The sequence below is a fragment of the Elgaria multicarinata genome, chromosome 1, assembly GCF_023053635.1.
Source record: "Elgaria multicarinata webbii isolate HBS135686 ecotype San Diego chromosome 1, rElgMul1.1.pri, whole genome shotgun sequence".
Classification (NCBI taxonomy): Eukaryota; Metazoa; Chordata; class Lepidosauria; order Squamata; family Anguidae; genus Elgaria; species Elgaria multicarinata.
This window is the reverse complement of record NC_086171.1, coordinates 115,095,887-115,114,927: the sequence shown is the minus strand read 5'-3', so window position 1 is coordinate 115,114,927 and position 19,041 is coordinate 115,095,887. Positions and strand designations below refer to the sequence as shown.

Genomic DNA, 19,041 nt, shown 5'->3' with positions numbered 1-19,041 from the left:
TACATGCAATTCAAGGTGTGTGTGTGTGTGTGTTCATTGTGGCTGCTGTTTCACACATGGCAAGTCTTCTGCAGGCTGACATGTTGATTGCTTTCAGAAAGCAGGGTGTCCCCATATATCAGGAACCTCCCTTCTACTCTGTACTCTCCCCGCCCCACACACACCTTACCCCAAGTCACACACAACCACCAGAGAAATGGCATACTCTGTAGCTCACTGTCCCCCTGTCCTGTCAGTAAGGAAGTGGATAGGTGAGAATAAACTGAGCAAATAAAACTCAATCCAAGTGTAATGAACATCCATGCAGTGAACTGAAGATTGCATGCGACAATTTCAAAGCAGACATGAACAAAATTATTACAGAAACAGAAAGAAGAATACCTGTATATTTTCAGTTGGAATCAGATTCAGCTGAAAGCTTTGGAATCATGTGGTTCATGCACACAGTACTCATATCTTTCCACCTTCTTACTCTCCTGCTGGAAATTCTGCACAGTGCCAGGGCAGCATTAAGCCCTATCTAGCAATTTAAGTAATGTGAATAAAATATTGTATGTGACAGATGTCATCTAGAGTAACAATGAGCAGTGTTGAATCTACGGTTTGGTAGTGTGCTTCATCTTTAAGACAAGATTTCCTGTTGGAAATGGTAAATTCAGTCAATTAGCAAAATATTTTGGACAAAAGAGAGCATAATCTACATTTTTCATACACTCGGTAATGGTAGTTTTTGTTTTAAGAGAGGATCTTTGTCTTTGCATGTCAGTTATGATCCATCTATATTGCAAAACACTCAGAATATCGTCTAATTAAAAATGAAAAACCCAGACTGCAAGAAATTACGAGACTGCCCTCTGGTGGTGTAAATGCCTTTCCTTTTATTATATAGATAGTGAATGCTGCATGCCAAATCATAATTCTTTACAGCCCATTTAGAAACAAAATATTTGTCCTTTATATCAACAATTACCCCAGTTCCTTATTGGATATAATCTTTAGATGCTTATCCCTCCTAGACTTTCCGTCACTGACTTCCACATAAAGCCATCTTCTCTCCCCTACCCCGCCTCAGTTGCCCATAGCTACATCATATGACATCGAGGAGGGGGTGCTGTTATGAGAAACACAAGCCCAGCAGTGTCCTCATTGAATCCTGGCCACTGGATCGTCCAAGTGGAAGATCCCAAGTGAAAACCCACTTGGTCTTTCCACTGTGAAAACCCAAGTGCAAGAATAAATAGAAACTATTATTATTATTATTATTATTATTATTATTATTATTATTATTATTATTGCATTTATATCCCGCCTTTTTTCCTCCAAGGAACCCAAAGCAGTGTACGTAAACCTCCGCATTTCCTGAACGCTTTTTTTTCTTGTCTAACAGGCTTAATGTGAGATTTCTCTTTCCACATAACTAAAACGGGTTGTTATTATTTATTTTAAGATTTTTTTAAGCTGTCTTTCATGGTGCACTGCGCTCACAAGACAGTTTACAAGATTCAGGCAGAGCAGTTGAACTCCCTTGGGTGGGTTGCTCCAACATCGGAGCCTGTGAGGAATCCACACCTCCTGCCCAGGCTCACGCTAACAGGGCAGAAGGCAGGGTGGGAAGATATAGATAGTGAATGCTGCATGCCAAACCTTAATTCTTTTCCAGGTGTTCTTTCTTTCTTTTTGTCAGTGGGAAGGGAAGCATTTATTTTAATTCATTTATATCCTGCCTTTTCCTGCGAGGAACCCAAGGCAGCATACACGGTCATCCTATTCTCCATTTTAACCTCACAACAACCTGTGGTGTAAGGTAGTGACTGGCCCAATGTCTCCCAGTGAGCTTAATGTCAAATAGGGACTTCAACCCTGGTCTCCACAGACCCAGTCGAAGACTGTAACCACTGTACTTCATTGGCTCTTGAGCTGTGGCCAACTACGGAACTATGGGAGGCTTTCCCAGACTTCCCACGGATGACTCCTCAATACGCACCCTTCCCCCTCTACCGGTGTTGGAGAGGTAAGGACTCCAGAGGTTTCCACAAGGTCTGGGTCTGGGTGTGGGCACTCAAAGTTGGAGTTTCCTCTCTGAAAACAGACCTCTCTCTCCCCCATCAGAGGGAGAGATCTAAAACATCCATTGGCTGCACACCCTCCCAGGGAGTTGCCAAGCATTCCTGGCAACTGATACCACATGGGCCTCCACTTCCAGACTCTGTCCCTCGACCTTACTTCATCCAGAGTCAGATCTAAACCTCCATCCAGATTAGAAGATTTCCCAACACACTGTATTTTTGTCTTAACTGAATTAAGCTTCAGCTTGTTAGCCTTCATCCATCCCAATACTGTCTTGCGGCACCTGTCCAGGATTTCAGCTGATTCCTTGGGGGATTAGATGGTGGAAAAAGATACCATGGTCAATGGTACTGAAATTGGCTAAGAGGTCTTGGAGAACCAATAGGGTCACACTCCCCCATCTCTTCCCTGGCTTGAGTCAGTCACACCAAGGCAACCGAGGCGTTTTTGTCCTAAACCAGGCCAGAATGGATCTAAATAATCACTGTCATCCAAGACATCCTGGACTTGATACAACACCAAGATCTTGCTTGTAAATGGTTGATTTGAAAACACACACACACACACACACACACACACACACACACACACAGTACTAACACCTCTTGCTCCATTCTTACCAGTCCTTTTATCTCCAGAGTGGCTCAGGTAGATCCATAAACCTGGATTTCAGGGTTTAACCAGACTTCTGGTGTGTTCAGTTTTATTCTGAACACCCATACCTGAACATTAGAAGATCCCTGCTGGATCAGACAAAAATCCAACATTCTATTTCTAAGCACTGCCAGCCGGGTGTTCTGAAAACCCACCAGCAGGGTCCAAGAGCAACTCTGTAGCAGGACCTCTATGATCTAATAATAATAATAATAATAATAATAATAATAATAATAATAATAATAATAATAATTTATTTCTTACCTGCCTCTCCCTTTGGATTGAGGCGGGGAACAACATTAGAACAAGAATAATAAATCTTAAAAATTCTTGATTTTACATTGATCTGGATAGGCCTGCCAGAAAAGGCTAGTCTTTAAAGCTGCCTTAAAATCAAACAGAGAGTTAACAATGACTTTGAACATACAGTTTCCATCCAGCTTAACATGGTTGTTTGTAATCTGAGGCTGCAATAGTATATTCACTAACTTGGGCCTCAGGCCCATTGAATTCAGTGGGCTTAAACCTGAGTAGATGTGTGTAGGGTTGCACTGTAATTCCCTTTTAAAGCCATCTCAGCAAGTGGCTTCCACTGAAGGTGTGGGGAAAATTTTGTGTTGGTGAAAAAGCATTTCTTCTGTCTGTCCTAAAGATTTTTGTTTTTTATTTGTTCAGTCGCTTCCGACTCTTCGTGACTTCATGGACCAGCCCATGCCAGAGCTTTCTGTTGGCTGTTGCCACCCCTAGCTCCCCCAAGGTCAAGTCTGTCACCAATATCATCCATCCATCTTGCCCTTGGTCGGCCCCTCTTCCTTTTGCCTTCCAATCTATTTCAACGGGTGAAAGACTCGTGTAAATAGAACATTTAATTCTTTGGAGCAAAGCAACGTGGATCAACTGGTTGTGTCAAGTTTGATTTGAACCACCACAAGAGGTCTTCTGTATCACTTTTTTCAGACTCACTTTCTCATATAGACAACGGGGCAAATAGTTTGCTGTGATTATCCAAGCAACTATGCTAGCAATGTTTAGTACACTGAATAACATAAATTTCATTACTGAAATAATATTTAGTATATCCTATAAAAGGTTGCATTTCATCTATTATGCACCTCTTGTTTATTATTTTTAAATTGACACTATTCAGAGATACTTTCTATATACTAATTTTCTGGCTGGGAATTCTGAGAATTGTAGGACTTTTTTCTGCCTAATCATGCATAGGTTTGTGCCCTAATGTCAATTTTTTGTGACTTCAGTTTTAAAATTTATAGTTCAAATTCAAATTATTTCTCTTCATTTTGCTAGATTCGTTTTTACAGCTCAAACGGAACATTGCTACTTGTTCCCTTTGAATATACCAGGAATCTGTGTAATAAAACACAACTGTTTTATTATAAATATCACTAGCAACACCTAGTGGTTTCTACAGCCCTGTTCTTACCTTTTAGACACTATAGTAATATATATAGCTGAATACCAAATATAAGCATCAGTGTTCCTTGTAAAATGTGACCGTCTGTCTTCTTCTTTGGCATTGGATACATTATTTGGGCACACCAGAGAAACTGCGATTGGACCTGGGTCCCTCTGATATATGTACACAGTTACAGAGATGACACCTTTGGGTCTTGCACATCTTTTATTTATTTATCTGGTTAGTTCAGTTTCTATCTCATCCCTTTTTCAAGGGGTCAGGATGGTGGGTTATATTGGGAGCAATCAAAAACCCACAGTGAAAACCACAAATTAAATTGAAGTTAATGCTAGCCATTCAATAGCAGCCTAAAGAGGAAAGTTTTACAACTCTTCGAGAAATTAGACAGCCTCGGGCTTTGATGGGCTCCTGGTTGAAGGGAAATCCACAATTGTGGAGCAGCCATAGAGACCCTTGCTTGCTCTTGCTGTTCCAACATAACATAAAAATAGTCTGAATGTTTCTATGAAGGGAGTTTCAGAAAAATGAAGAAACTCTGTACTGGTTAAACTGAAGAAGCAAAAAATTGGCTGTTTTTCCGACACAGAAATTTAAAAATTATACTGCCATATATACTTCTATATAATTAATTTTATAAATAAAAGTTACAGACATTGGAAATGCAGGTTTGTTTCTTACTTTGTGCAAATGTCTTCCAAAGTAAGAGTTTTATACAGTTTCCTAGAACTTGAATTAAATGCTGCCTTTCCCCTCTTTTAGCAAATGGAAGAGGTCTGGTTATTATTAGAATACTGATCAGGAAGGAAACAGAAGTCTGCTGCTTTTTTTTTTCCTTTTCCAAAAATGGCAGAGAAAAAATGTGCACATTTGAAAATGCAGAAAAGACAGAAATTAAAAGCTTAAATAACTGCAAACAGCAGGGGACATCGGTTAAGGAAAGTTACCCTAAATGACTTTGACAGTTTTTGCAGGTGTGCGCATTCTATGTTGCTTCATCTAGTAGAGCTTTGAAAAAGATTTACTGCTCTCCTTTTTGAATTTATTAAGGGTTGTTTTTTTCTTTTTTACACTGGTGTTTCTTACCATTTTATAAGAAAGTAATCTCTTTTGAAAAGTTGTGCTGCAAATTATCTGCCAGACACCTATTGCATACTGCCTGTTACATTTCTGATGATGAACAACACAAATTGTCTCTCATACACATCTCATTCATGGCCTCAGCTGAGCCAAAAAGTTGTCTTACTTTCATTTTCACTTTCGTTATTGAAAAATGCCTCCGTTTTCCATGTGCTTTCAGTTCTTCCCTTTAAAAGTTGTCTATTTTAAAGCAAAGTCCTGGACACTGGGAGCAAGTGTGCAAGAGCCCCTAAAAGGCTCCTTGATTGTTGAAGGAACTGTAGTTGCTGAGCTATCACATGGGGCATTCAGCTCAGGGAAGCTCCCTTCGGAGAAAACTGTTGTGATATTGCTGTCACATGACTCATCCAAACCTACACCTCGCTTTTGGCGATGGGACGGTGTGGTTGCTTGGGGGCGAAGCTGAGGCCCATCCTCTGGTTGGGGCTTCCTTGGTAGCCATATAGAGATTCTGCCTATTTTGTGCATGGTCTCCCAGTCGCATTGATCTCCGAGCTTGTTGGACTGACCTCAGGGACAGTCCCTGCCCACCATGCCAAAGTTTCTCATTGTCCTTTGAGATATTCTCTGTTAGCCCCTTCTCCTCCTATATGACTGATCACAGTCCTACCCTATCTCCATCCATGCCCTGCCTGCAGTCTTCAAGGGGCACTTTTAAGAACATAGGAAGAGCCCTGCTGGATCAGACCAAGGGGCCATGTAGTCCAGCATTCTGTTCTCAAGTGGCCAATCAGCTGTCTGTGGGAAATTCGCAAGTAGGACACGTCAAGTAGCACCCTCCCATCTGTGTTTCCCAGTATACAAAGGCATACTGCTATTTTTCATGCTATTCGAGAGACTTCTGTTGTGCTTTAGACTACCATTACTATATTTTGATGTGCTTTTCGTTGTGTTGGTTTTAATATAAATAATTTATAATAATGTTTCTTAGGAAAGTGACTCAGTATTATATGCTTGAGCTATGATTTCAACCCAGGTCAGAGACCAACTTTGCTTTGACCGTTGCATCTCATGGTAGGAGAAAAGTTGTCACGTTAATCAGTCAATCCTTAGTCTACATCTGCTCTTAAAAACTTTGGATAAAGGATGAATCCATTTGCATACTTCACATTTGACTACAACCGATTCTGTAGACACTTTGATTGGAAACACTAGACAGTCTTCCTTATGAATGCTGCTGTCAGGATCCCTTGCCAGGCTACAAGATGTTTGGCAACAAACCGTAAAGAGTAACTTTTCCTTTACAGACACGATTTGGGAATCTTCATACCAGTACACGGAATCATGATTCAGCCTTGGATGAGGACGCCGATGACGAAATGGACAGAGGAAGCAAGTAAGTAAATTGACTAAACAGCTCAATATGATCCAAGCTGTGTTCAGCTTTTCTTTAGAGGAATTGTAAATCCAAGACAAATTAATGAAACTGTTTGGTTTTCTCGATGGAGAGAACTCTGAAGTACCATTAAACTCTGAAATTACCCAGGTGTGATGGAATCATGGGTTAGGGAAATTGATGCAATGTAGAGAGTTATTAGGCATTATTCAGAAGGGAAAGTAGGATGGAAGAATCCTGATCAGTATCTTGATGTAAGGGAAAATGGAATAAAATGCTAATGGAAAGTGGGAAATTCAGATTTAGCTGTAAAATTCGTAAATCTACAAAAGTGGGGGAAACAAAGAATTAGAAGCTCTGACTAACTTTCAGGAAATTGAAGTTAGAGAGAAAGTGGTTGAGAGACTATAAGGTGAATTGATGTGTGTGGATGAAACAACATTGGCTGCATTTGGACAACATGAAAGTCAACCGTAGGGTAATAATCAACTCGCCAGTTGTTTATCTAAGGGGTACTTCCACACAACATGATAATAATCAACTGGTGTAGATTAGGATCAAGGTTGAGTTGACTATTAGTCTCCATTGAGTTGAGTCACTCATCCCCTGCCCTCTCTTCCCCTGTCCTCCCACTAGTATTATCCCATCAGCCATTGTTGCCAAAAATCTATCCTGCCAACTGGACTAGAGCAGAGCTGCCATTTTGACCGCTCTTACCTTGCGACTCTGGTTGACAAAATAACCAATGGTGGCCAAGGAAATAACCAACAGTGCTCTCTACACAATAGGATAATGAACAGTGGTTCAAATAGCCAACCCTGTACAGCGTTGGTTATTTACGTTGGTTATTTCAGCCAAATAACCAACCGTTGGTTAAAAAAACTCCCTCCACACTATACGATAACCCATGGTGGGTTAAATAACCAACCGTCAACTATTTAAACCACTGATGGTTATCATGTTGTCTGAACCCAGTCAATATGTGAGGACAGGGAAAAAGTATTTTATCTTGACTAGCTTAAATCATAAAAAGGGGAACTGTAGGTAGCCAGGAATTCCAAATTGTGCCCTTTCCCCCGAAATAAAGAGATGACATACACTAAGTTGGGTGAACTAGAGCCACAACCATATTAATTAACTTAATTTGAACTTAACCTGCAATGGTGAAAATTAGTTCAGGATTACTGATCTCTTCAAGGTGAGCATACCCAGTCCAGGGCAGAGGCAACTGAGCCACATAACTTGAAGTGTTGAGGGGTGCCCTCCTGAGAAACTGCTTCCTAAGTCCTCAGACTCTAGGTGTGCAACCCATTCAAGCCCCTTTTCTGCCCCATGTTCCAAGACCCTATGTGGCAGGTATTTTTTTTTACCCTAAAGGCGCCTCTGGTTGCCTGCTACTGCTCCCTTACACTTTCCCTGCCCATTGGTTGTGACCAGTTGACATTTATTGCACCTACACTCCTGTCAGCCAATTTCCTCCCACCCCACCCCACCTGATAGTATGGAGTAGGCCAAAAATATCCAAAGCCACAAGGCAATTAGACTTTCAGGTTAAACTTTCTTATTGGGCTCCTTCGCACTACTTCCTAAACCAGGGTGGGTGGGGGGATGGCAACAAAATAGAAAGTGCATGAATCAGGCAGTAGGACAGGCTTATAGAGCCTAAGCTCTGCTCCTTCTGCATCAGTATTCTGATGCTACGTATGTCTGCATGTAGGCCAGGTGCCACTTCCGTGGGCTGGCTGCAAAGATTGTCCTGTTCACAACCGCTGCTCAGGGCGGGCAGGGTTGGCCAAGGATTCTGCCCTTCCCGGTGTTAGCACAGGGATGGGCAGAAAATAATAATAATAATAATAATAATAATAATAATAATAATAATAATAATAATAATATTTCTTACCCGCCTCTCCCTTTGGATCGAGGCGGGGAACAACATTAGTACAGTAATCAACACATTTTAAAAATTCTTGGTTTTACATTAATCTGGGTAGCCTACCGGAAAAGGCTAGTCTTCAAAGCTGCCTTAAAATCACAAAAATCTGAATAAAATCTTCCTCAAAAGTAAATTTCCAGGTGTTTGGACTCCAACTTCAAGAATTTCTGGCCATTGGTCCTGAAGGCAGGGGCTTCTGAAGTCTAAAACATCTAGAGATCTACCTTCTGTCCACCCCTGTGATCCACCTCTGAGTCATGCTAGATTAAATGGTGCCCAGAAGGGAGGCTTCCCACTACCTGATTTCGTGATCTGTGTTGGTCCCTTTCTCTACTGAGAAGATAATTAAATCATTCCAGATGCAAGTAACTGCCATTGAACTCAGTGTGCCTTACTTCTGGGTAGACATGTATAGAATTGCACTGCCATTTGCTCCCAATGCAGTGATGTAGCTGAGTTATCCACTCTTGCGGAAAGAGTGTCCATTGTGTCTTTGCAAAGTCAGATCAGAGATTCAGGAAGAAATGAAGGAGGTGGGCTCTTCTGAGAGTGGATCATTCTTCCTTGCACTCACTAAAAACAACTTTCATCTGTAATAGTGAAATGTGCTTCCAGATTTTAAATTTTAAAAGCTGTTGCTTCGGTTATCAGACACTTAGGAAACATTGCTCTAAAACCCTTTTGTAGAGGGAACTATGATGCCTTGTTCTATAAGATACATTAGAGATGTTTATCTGGGGAGATTTCCATCATAAGGAAACCACGATGAAAGCTAAATCAAATTAAAACTGTTCCTGTTCTTAGGGCTTTGACAGCACCACCAAACAGTATTAGCAAAAACCAAAGTTTTAACAGAGCCGATTCTGGGTCTATCCTTTTCTGAAGTGAGACTTTTACACACACAAAGTATATGCATCAAGGCATTGTCACAATGCATTACATGTGTACAGTTTTTTTTGTTTCTGCCTACAGCAATAAACCATTTCCTAGCCTTCCATCCTAAGCAAAAGACAAGAAGGGGCATTCCTTTCAGGGACTTAGAAAAGAGAACTTCACAACTGGCTGGGTCTCACTAGTGTGGACAAATCCAAAATCTGAGCTTCACTCCAGTGTTGACACAAATAATCTGATACATTGGGGCAGGGCAGGTGGGAACTTTAAATAAAGATCAAAAGGCTATGTGGCACGGTCAAATACTTGATGTTTACAGAAACTTTTTTTGTATGATTTATTTTGCCAGAATTGATCTTTATAATACTTATCTTATAAAAGCCTTGTTTACTTTTAGATCCAGTGTTGTGATCCTCAAGTATTATGATGATACAGCTTTCTATTTTCCTTTAGATTGTCATCTGAAGACAGTGAAGAAACATCGTGCTATTTGTATGACAGCGATGACTCCGGGGAAATGGCCAAACCGTCTGTTCCCTCAGGAGAAATGGACTTGCTAGGAGAGATTTTGGATAGTTTGAGTACACACAGTTCTGATCAAGGGAAGCTCTCCGGAGCCAAGAGCCTAGACTTCTTTCGATCAATGGATGATATTGATTACAAGACAAAGGTTAGTTATCCCACCCGCTTCCTGTCTTTGGTGATAGGAGCTGTGTGGATAACAGGGGGCTGGATCCGGATTGAATCACACTTAGAGTATACTCATTGAAATCCATGGGACCTAGATTAGTCATGAGTAACTTAAGTTCCATTGATTTTATCGGATCTATTCTAAATAAGGCTAAATCTGGATCCATCCCAGGATGTTTTATGGTGCCAGGTATATCCTAATGCTTCTGTGAGCACCCAGTATTCCTGCCTAATATAGAGAGCCAGCAATAGAACAGAATACTGAAAAGAGCAATAAAAATACTGAGGCATATGGAACACCTTTCATGTGAGAAGCATATTAAAGGATTTTACAGTAATAGGTGTTGATTTCTCTTCTCCTAGTTACTCAGACTTGAATGTAATTTATCCACAACTCTGTTATTGATAGTCAACAAAATATGAGTTCAGACTGGACCACGTGGGGGGTGGGTGAGGGAGTCAGAAATTAAATTAAAGATGGGATATCATTAGTCATCAGTCAAAACTTCGCATATGCTGGAACCCACCAGCTAGAGCTAAAGACATCTTGCAAATAAGTTGCCATCAACGATATATATTTTGGTAGCTAGGAGTTGTTTACAAATGGAAATCGACGATGAGGCCAAAACTAAAGCAAAATTCTGCTGCTGTAATTTACACAGGAAACCCACTCCAAACTTGGGGACCAATGTTTTATTTACTCAAGGACAGCAGCATTTTTTGCTGAGATTCAGGGCTCCATCACACGTAATTTTTTCCCCTGCTTTGTATCCGTGATTTTTACCTCCAATGCTCTTTTGCTTGTTTGCTCTTCCACTCCACCCCGCCCCTTCTCTTTCTCCCTCCAGTTCATTGATTGCTGCTGCCCCCTTTACCAAGACGGGTCCTGTCAGCTGAGTACTTCAACCAGACTACCTTTCTGCCCAGCAAAAATAGAATAACCCTTTAGTCTGGCTCTTTGGGGGCATCAATGGAGTACAATCCTGTCTCTGCAGAGATTTGGGTGTTGTACTGGGTTGCAAGGTTTGGGTTTTATATTGAGGCTTGGAGCTGGTTGCTGGGAGGGATCGCCTTTCCCTGCCAGGACCTGATGCAAACCATTTAAGCCAACAGCAAGGCTCCTGTCACAGCACACGCCGCCAACAAAGGAAAATGTGCTTAGGGAAAATAATCCAGACTTTAGATGTTAGGAAAAGATGGAAAAGGCTGAGGAAGGGTGTCAGCAGGACAGGCACAGTGTCATGTGAGTACCGTGCTGCAAATCTGCACACCAGGCATGGCGAGAGTGCACTAAATCGCTGGTGTGATGGAGCTCTCACTATAAGGAATTTATTTATTTACATTGTTTATATACTGCCCAATTATCAAGATTCTCTGGGCAGTTCACAGTAAAAAAATAATAATTAAGCAGTACAGTTTTTAAAACAGAAAGATGAAGTGTTTAAAACCAGCAGCAGCAAAAAAACAAGCACAGGCAATAAGTTTAATGCAAAGAGTGTAAAATTACTAAAAGATGAAGATTAAAAAGGCTGGGAAAATAAAAGATCTTCACCTGGCTATGAAGGACAACATTGTAGTCACCATCTCTGGGAAGGCGTTCTAGGGCTCCACTACAGAAAACGCCCTCTCTCCCTTTCACAAAATGCAAGAATCCAATAGGGTCAGCCCATGAAGCTAGTTGGTAGGAGGTTCAGGACAGATAAAAGGAAGTACTAATTCACACAGCATGTAGTTAAACTATGGAAATCACCACTAAAAAAATGTAGTGTTGGCCACTAATTTGGATGGCTTTAATAGGGGTTTGGATAAATTCCTGGAGGAGAAAGCTATCAATGGCTACTAGTCCTGATGGCTATGTGCTACCTCCAGTGTTAGAGGCAGTATGCGTATGTACACCAGTTGCTGGGGAACATGGGTGGGAGGGTGCTGTTGCACTCATGTCCTGCATGTGGGTTTCCTGTGGGCAGCTATGAGAACAGAATGCTGGACTAGATGGACCTTTGGTCTGATCCAGCATGGCTCTTCTTATGTTCTTAGTAGCAGCTACTGTACCTCATTAGGCAAGGTTACCAGGTATAAGACTGAAGTGCACCTCTAAATTTAAATACAAACAAAAATTGAGATATTGACCTTGCCATTGCTTACATAATCAGTTCCCTTGAGTTTAGAGACAAATCAAAGACAAAAATCCCTCATTGGTTTGGAGCCTAATATCCCATGAGTGGAGTTTGGCTCAAGAAAGGGCACTTACAATATCTGCTAATGAAAGGGGAGGATTCCCCCCTTGCACTGCATTAAAATTCTGCTAAATTTTAACGTAGAAGAAAAGTGTGTTTCAACTATAAAATGTGCTGAGAAGCACTGATCGCATTACCATTTAGTTCCTCAACGAGGGAAAGAGAAGAGAAAATCAAATTTTGAAACTTCTAATGAGGCCGTTGTGACGTCGTTATCCAAGAACAAATCATCATGCAGTTTAGTCAATTCAATGAAGAATGTGTAGCCTACTCAACAAATGGTTAATATTTACTTCCAACATTTATATTCCACTTGTCTGTAAAAACAATGCAAGTTGCTCTTTCAGAGAAGTCAATGCAAAATGGCCTCGTGTGATATACATTCTTTTTTCTTTCTTTTTAATTTTAGAATAAATCCAATACGCCAAGTGAGAGCAATCTTGCTCTGCTTTGCAGCGGTCAGACTTCTGACCCAGCCAACTGGAATCTTGGGCAAGATGACAGCATTCTCCGTGGGAAGCAGCTCCCTCCATCACCAAGGAAACATGGTCCTTCTGGCGGCCACAGAGAATCTCTCTTTGTGTTAAATAAAGAACGTCCCACCCATACCTCTAGTGCTGACAATGTGGGGTTCCTTAAAACTCACACACGATCTCTAAACTCATCTCAACAAACTATGCAGTTGTGTTCTCCAGGAGCTTTTGAAGTAAAGAAGACTAAGTGGAACGAAACACTAAGCAGTACCTCAGAAGATGAGACATCCTTACGCCTGAGCCAAAATCCATCCTCTCTAGTTCCTTGGGAAAGAGAAACTAGAAAAGGAAATGAACTCCTAGAAGAGGGTGGGCTTCTTCATGAAGTGGTATCATTGTGTAAAATGACTTCTGCTTTCAACCATGGTTTAAACATTTCAGGGGACAGGTTTTCCAGTAGCAGTGGGAATAAGGCATAAGAATTTTTTGAGGAGAGAAGTTGCACTCCTGACAAAGACTAAAGGAAGACAACTCAGGATTCCATATCACAAAGCAAACCAAAAGATCACAAAGGAAATGACAAATCTTTAGTTTAGTTGTGGTTTGCCTCGTATGTGCATTTTCCCCCTTTTATTTTTTGAACATATCTCTTCTTGAATTACATTGCTGCATTTAAATTCACAATATGGGCCTGGATTGAGGATGGGGCCATAGCTCAGTGTTTAGAGCACATGCTTTACATGTAGAAGGTCCCAGTTTCAATCCTAGGAATCTCCAGGTAGATCTGGGAAAGATCCCTGTCTGAAACTTGGAGAGCTGCTGCCTGTCAGTGTAGACATTACTGAATTAGATACCCTGGCTTGGTATAAGAGAGCTTGCTCTTTTCAGCTAATGCATTCTAGAATCAAGGTACTAGTTTAACTCCATGTTTAAGCTACAGCTGGTATGTGGCACTTGCTAGTTTTTACTGTTTCCCTTCCCCCTGTGCATAAAGAATCATATCTTCACAGGTAGGCATTGCCTTTTATGTTGTTGCTGAGCACAAAATGAATAAGTACAGTATGTTTCCCCCCCTGAAACCTATAAATACTGTTAATCCATGATTTAATTGCCTTAAAGTTATAGGAACAGATTTCAATATCCTAAAGGATGAATTTCTACTATTTGGAAAAGAGACACCATTATTTCATAGCAGTGAAGTGCTTGAAAAAAGGGAAATGTGGACCATTTCCAAACTACAGGAACTCCTATGACTCCTGGCGGTTACTCACAAAACCATATTTTATATAGTGAATTCAGTTGTCCCATGGGAGCCTGGTCAGATGGGAATCTCCACCCTATGTTGTTATCCATGGGGATAACTGTTTTCATATAGCCAAGCAATATCCACCAGTGAGAGGAAAGCTCTCATGGTGAATTTATTATCACATGAATTGTCAAGGATTTGTCTGAATTTATCCTGAAATAACTTTTCTTTTTAACAAAGCAGGCAACCTGGCCACATCTTCCAGACCCTGAAAAATGGTACTGTTTTTTAAAAAAAACCCTTTTGAAGTGCTAAAATACAGTGTGAAGTTTACAACTTTTTAAAGATCTCATTTGCTGTCAACATTTCCTATCTTCAGTTTTCTTGAAGGAAAAAGTTTTGAACTGAACAAATTGATTTTTATTGGGATGGAATCTCCATGCTTTAATATTTCTGTATTAAAACTGATCTGCTCTACTGGGTTCATGCCTATTTAACCTTTTGGGGTAACTGGATCATTGTTAGGTGTGCTGCTTGACCGACGCCTTTTTTTAAGACAAAAATGGGATCTACAGTTGAAAAACAGAAATACATTAGTCTCACAGTATAAATCTGAAAATCTCTTTCCATTTATAAGCAAAGGAGTCAAAAGAGACGCATATAACTTCCAGTTCTTAAGCATAGCCTTTAAAAAGTTCTATCCAATACAGTCTTCCTACCATCCTTTAACTCAGGACTATCCTGTTACAGGATGCATGACAATACTCATAAATGGCAACATTTGAAAGTTGTCTTCTGAAAAGTCTGATCTTAAGAGGAAACCTTTGGTGCACATCATCCGGGTCCCAAGGACCATTCAAACCTGTCAGTAAATCAAACATTTTGGAAACCATTGCAAGTGGTTTGCACATGTTTATAAAGTAGCTAGTAGTCTTCTAGGTGCTATATAAATAACAATTTAGTGTGGAAACCTACAACAGTGTCCTTTCTTCAGGACCTATCAGCCCATATGAAAGGTCCTTCCCTTCCACTGTGGTGTTCCTCACCATGTCTAGGTTGGTTTCTCCTTTCATATCATACAATCACTGCAGTATAAATGATCTAAATCACTTGGGTAAAGAGAGTAGTTTCTAGGTGAACATTACACATTCATGTCTCTATGTACAAGTGCAGGTGAGATGCATGTTCCAGAGCCACATGCATACAGGGACTTTCCATACTAACCTATGAGAAGGAAATCTCCAAGGAAGATGGAAACTTCCCATTGAAATCATAAAGTGTTTCTTCTAATAAATGAGAGAGGCAAAATCCTGCATGGATAGTTCTTAGTCATACCTAAGAAAGGGATAGGAAGTAGAAGGTGGGAAAGCTAAGAGATGTCTGGTTAGTCATGGAAAACATGCAGGTTTTTCATAACTAACATTGCCAGTGAATGTGCTTAGGGTTGCCACGCTAATGCCAAATCTGATTTTTATGTAATTCTTACAGTAATTTGAGCTGTCTTGGGACGTGTCGATGAGCCTTTGAAATGCAGTTTTATTTTGTGTCTGCACAAAACTTGTAGGTTTACCCAGATTGTAAAACTCACACAGTCTTTGTCATTGTCAGACAAAAATGACTTTTAGAAGGCCAATAGTTGTGCCATATGTGTTTGCCCTGTTTAGTTGCCAGCTATATTTCTTACTGACAGCAAGGATATTCAGCTTGCCGAAAGGATCAGAGTAACAGTTTCTGAGACCTTTAGCCATCAACAACTCTGATCTCCACCTATAACAGAGGAAAACTCTCCATAGACCACATTTGTAACATGTTGATTATTACTGTAGTGACATAGGAAAACAAATTGTTAACGCCCAGGTTCATTATTGGCTTTTACTCACTTTGTTGTCATTTTTAAAATCAGATTTTTTTATATGATGACCACAGGCTTCAGATTAAAAAAAATTCTCAGGAATCCTAGTAATTATAAATGCTTTGGATCAGCATATTCCTTTCTTCTTGTACAAAATACTAGATGGTTTCATTGAAATTTAGCCAACTTGTTTAAGACCATGAAAGACATTTCATTTAGTACTACTAACGTTCTGCCAAATCACACAAGAGCTTGAATTAAGGTATTTATCTTTACCTTTTGTAGACTAAATACTCCATATTTCTATATGTTATTGTATAGCCATAATGGTTTTCCACAGATGTGTGGTAGAGGAAACTGTTTAACCCCTTGTCATAAATCCCCAAACTAAAAAGCTTTGATGGCATGTGGGATCTCGTATAGTGTGGCCTCAAAAGAGATCCACCCGGCAAGGGCTTTCCTTGCCAACCTCTAAATACCTGCTCCAAGAATGGAGAAAGCTGTTCAGCAGAAGTAAACAACTTTAGCTCAGAGTTGCTTATGCAGCTAGTTGATAATAAGCTGCTCCACCATCTTCTTTCCAAGCCCTGGAAGAGGACTCAGTGTCATGAAAGGGTCTTTGCCAGGTTTCAAAAACGAAAGCTGTTTAAACTAGCAGAAGGTCTTATGTGTCCACCTGTACATCTCTGCATGGAGCATGAGCTAGAATGCCATGTTGGTCACCTACTTTTAATGTTATGCAAAGAAATTAAACTCCTGAACTGATGCCCACTTTCATGAATAGTAAATAGCGGAAGAAGGATTTTTTAAAACAAAACTTTTTGACTGTTCCCTAGCATTTCAAAGAGTGATAGTGCTGCTTTTTGATTGCTAAGAGTTGAGTTATCAAAAGCTGTCAGTACTGACTAACTCTGCTCCTAAAGATGTCAACAGTAGTTTTCCAATTGATTGAATGCACAGCCTGCACTGATGAGTACCTTTGAAAATGTTAATTTTCATAGTTCGAACAGATAAAGGGTACAATCAGCCAAGGGATTCTCCTGCACATGCCCTGTTAAAATGAATTTGTTTTGGTGAGGCTTTCACAGGAGAACTTCCTGGTTGATTGTGCCTAAATTATATTAGACATATCAGATCAAGCAGAACTTTACCCCCCCCTTTTTTTTTTTTACTTTGTGCCCCCTTATGTCTAAAAGTAGGCTTTTAAATACTATTTAGCTACTTGGCAAGTTGAAGCCATTTGAGTGGAAATGTGTAGTCAACTATTAACTTTAGTGTCCATTTCACCAGAGATAATCCAGGATTCCTGTTTAACTACAAAATTAGAAACAATAGTTCTGTTAGCATGAAGCTTTTCTTCAGATGTCTTTGCTCCTGCTATTGCAAGGCTGGAGATGAAATTATTAACAGTGCCATCTGCCTTCTCTGATAGAGTGTAATGTAAGGGGAAGCTGGTACAGGAGAGATACCTTTTGCCTCTAATTTGTGGCTAAAGGGAAAGGGACCATCACCCATTGATTGTTGCTTGGCTAATTGGATGGTTGATTGAAAGCGGAAGCAATGAGCTTGCAGGAGGCAGTGTGTTTGCCGCTCCCTTTCAGCTAAAGCAATTCCTGGGTAAAAGGTGTATGTAGCAGTTTTGTATAAACATCTTAAAAGAACCTAAGATGTTTGCTGCCTATGGTGGAAAATCCAAATGGTGCCCCCAACCTCAACACATAGTGATGTGGGTTTTCCAGAAAAAAATTGAATTAGAACATATTCTAGACATTTTTCCAATGTAAATTTGCGTAGTACTTTTTTGTATGCATGTTTAGTTTACTTGTATTCAGTAAACAACAAAGAACCCCATGTCAATTTTTTGTCCCAGTACATCACATAAATTATATTAGGCAAATTAGATCAAGCAGAACACATATGAAATATTTGAAAGGGAAATGTAAAGCACACTTGATGTAATTCAAATCCTGTTTTCTGTAGATTTTTTTTAAAGAATACTTCCCTTCTATTGTTTAAATTTAATTAAAATAAAACAAAAACTGTTGACACTCATACGTTCTAGCAACCCAAAGAACTGTGTGCATGGTATGCTGGCATCCACTCAACTACAGTTTTGAAACGGCCAGGCTTGGCTAATAGCATTTTTGCAATTGGCTTTTATTGTTACTAGTGAACTTGTGAAATTGACTTGTTCCTGTGGAAGAATAAAGCACTGGAATAGTATCTGGGGAAGTATCCACCCCACATCACTGCTCAGACATGCACGCTCACATGGGGGCACAGGCCACCAGTATGTTGTGATGTTGTGAAGCTTCCATTCATGTTACTAGGGCTTGTGGAGAAGGTCCTGGTGGCTCCTGCCTTCATAGTCCAAACCTGAACTTCGTTTTCCCATCAACTTTAATGGGACCTGACATCTGCTACTGAGGTGCCTATCTCACCTTGCCATATGGTAGGGCACCCTCTGTGTAAGGAATCAATCTTCAAATAAGGAGTTCATTTACACAACCTTACCCTACGGTTTCAAATGCTAGGCCACAGAATCTCGTTTAAGTTCTAGAACAGCTATACAGTAGACTATCTAACCAACCCACAATGAATCGGAAATAGTTTTTGACCAGAAGGCCTTTGTAATATTTTGCCATGTGGGAGAATATTCTAACAGAGTTGTTGGGAGGGATTCAGTGCAAACCTGAATTTCTACCCTATTGTCATCCATAAATAACTCTGAATATGAGAGGACTCACTCTTCTCATTTTGTTTCTAAAATCAGTATTAACTTGAGCGGATGAGCTGAGGAAGCAAGGAAGCAAATGAGATGCTGAGGTGGCAGAAACAAATGTAAATTTCCAAGTTGCATATTTGATTTTTTTTGTAAACTCCCTCCCCTCGCACCTCTCCAGCTACGTCTCAGATATAATAGGGGATGTGAGGGAAAGTGCTGGATTTCATCAAAAGGCTTTGGATTTTGTGCAATATTTATTTTTATTTCTTTTTGCTTGCTTGCGTGTGTGTGTGTGTGTTTAAGTGTTTTATTTTGACAATTATAAACATCTGCTTTCTCAGTAGGTCTTTGAGATTCATTTT

The 19,041-nt window shown here is 40.2% G+C and overlaps 1 protein-coding gene across 3 annotated transcripts in view; it reads left to right on the top strand.

Moving 5' to 3' along the window:
• Positions 1-14,602, top strand: part of DENND1B (DENN domain containing 1B) — a 211,527-nt gene extending 196,925 nt beyond the window's left edge. For all 3 annotated transcript variants that reach the window (XM_063135069.1, XM_063135071.1, XM_063135070.1), the window contains 3 exons: positions 6,544-6,632; positions 9,910-10,126; positions 12,793-14,602. In XM_063135069.1, the coding sequence (XP_062991139.1) occupies positions 6,544-6,632; positions 9,910-10,126; positions 12,793-13,335 (849 nt within the window). In that variant the 3' untranslated portion in view covers positions 13,336-14,602. The remainder of the gene's footprint in view (positions 1-6,543; positions 6,633-9,909; positions 10,127-12,792) is intronic.
• The last annotated feature ends 4,439 nt before the right edge of the window (positions 14,603-19,041 follow it).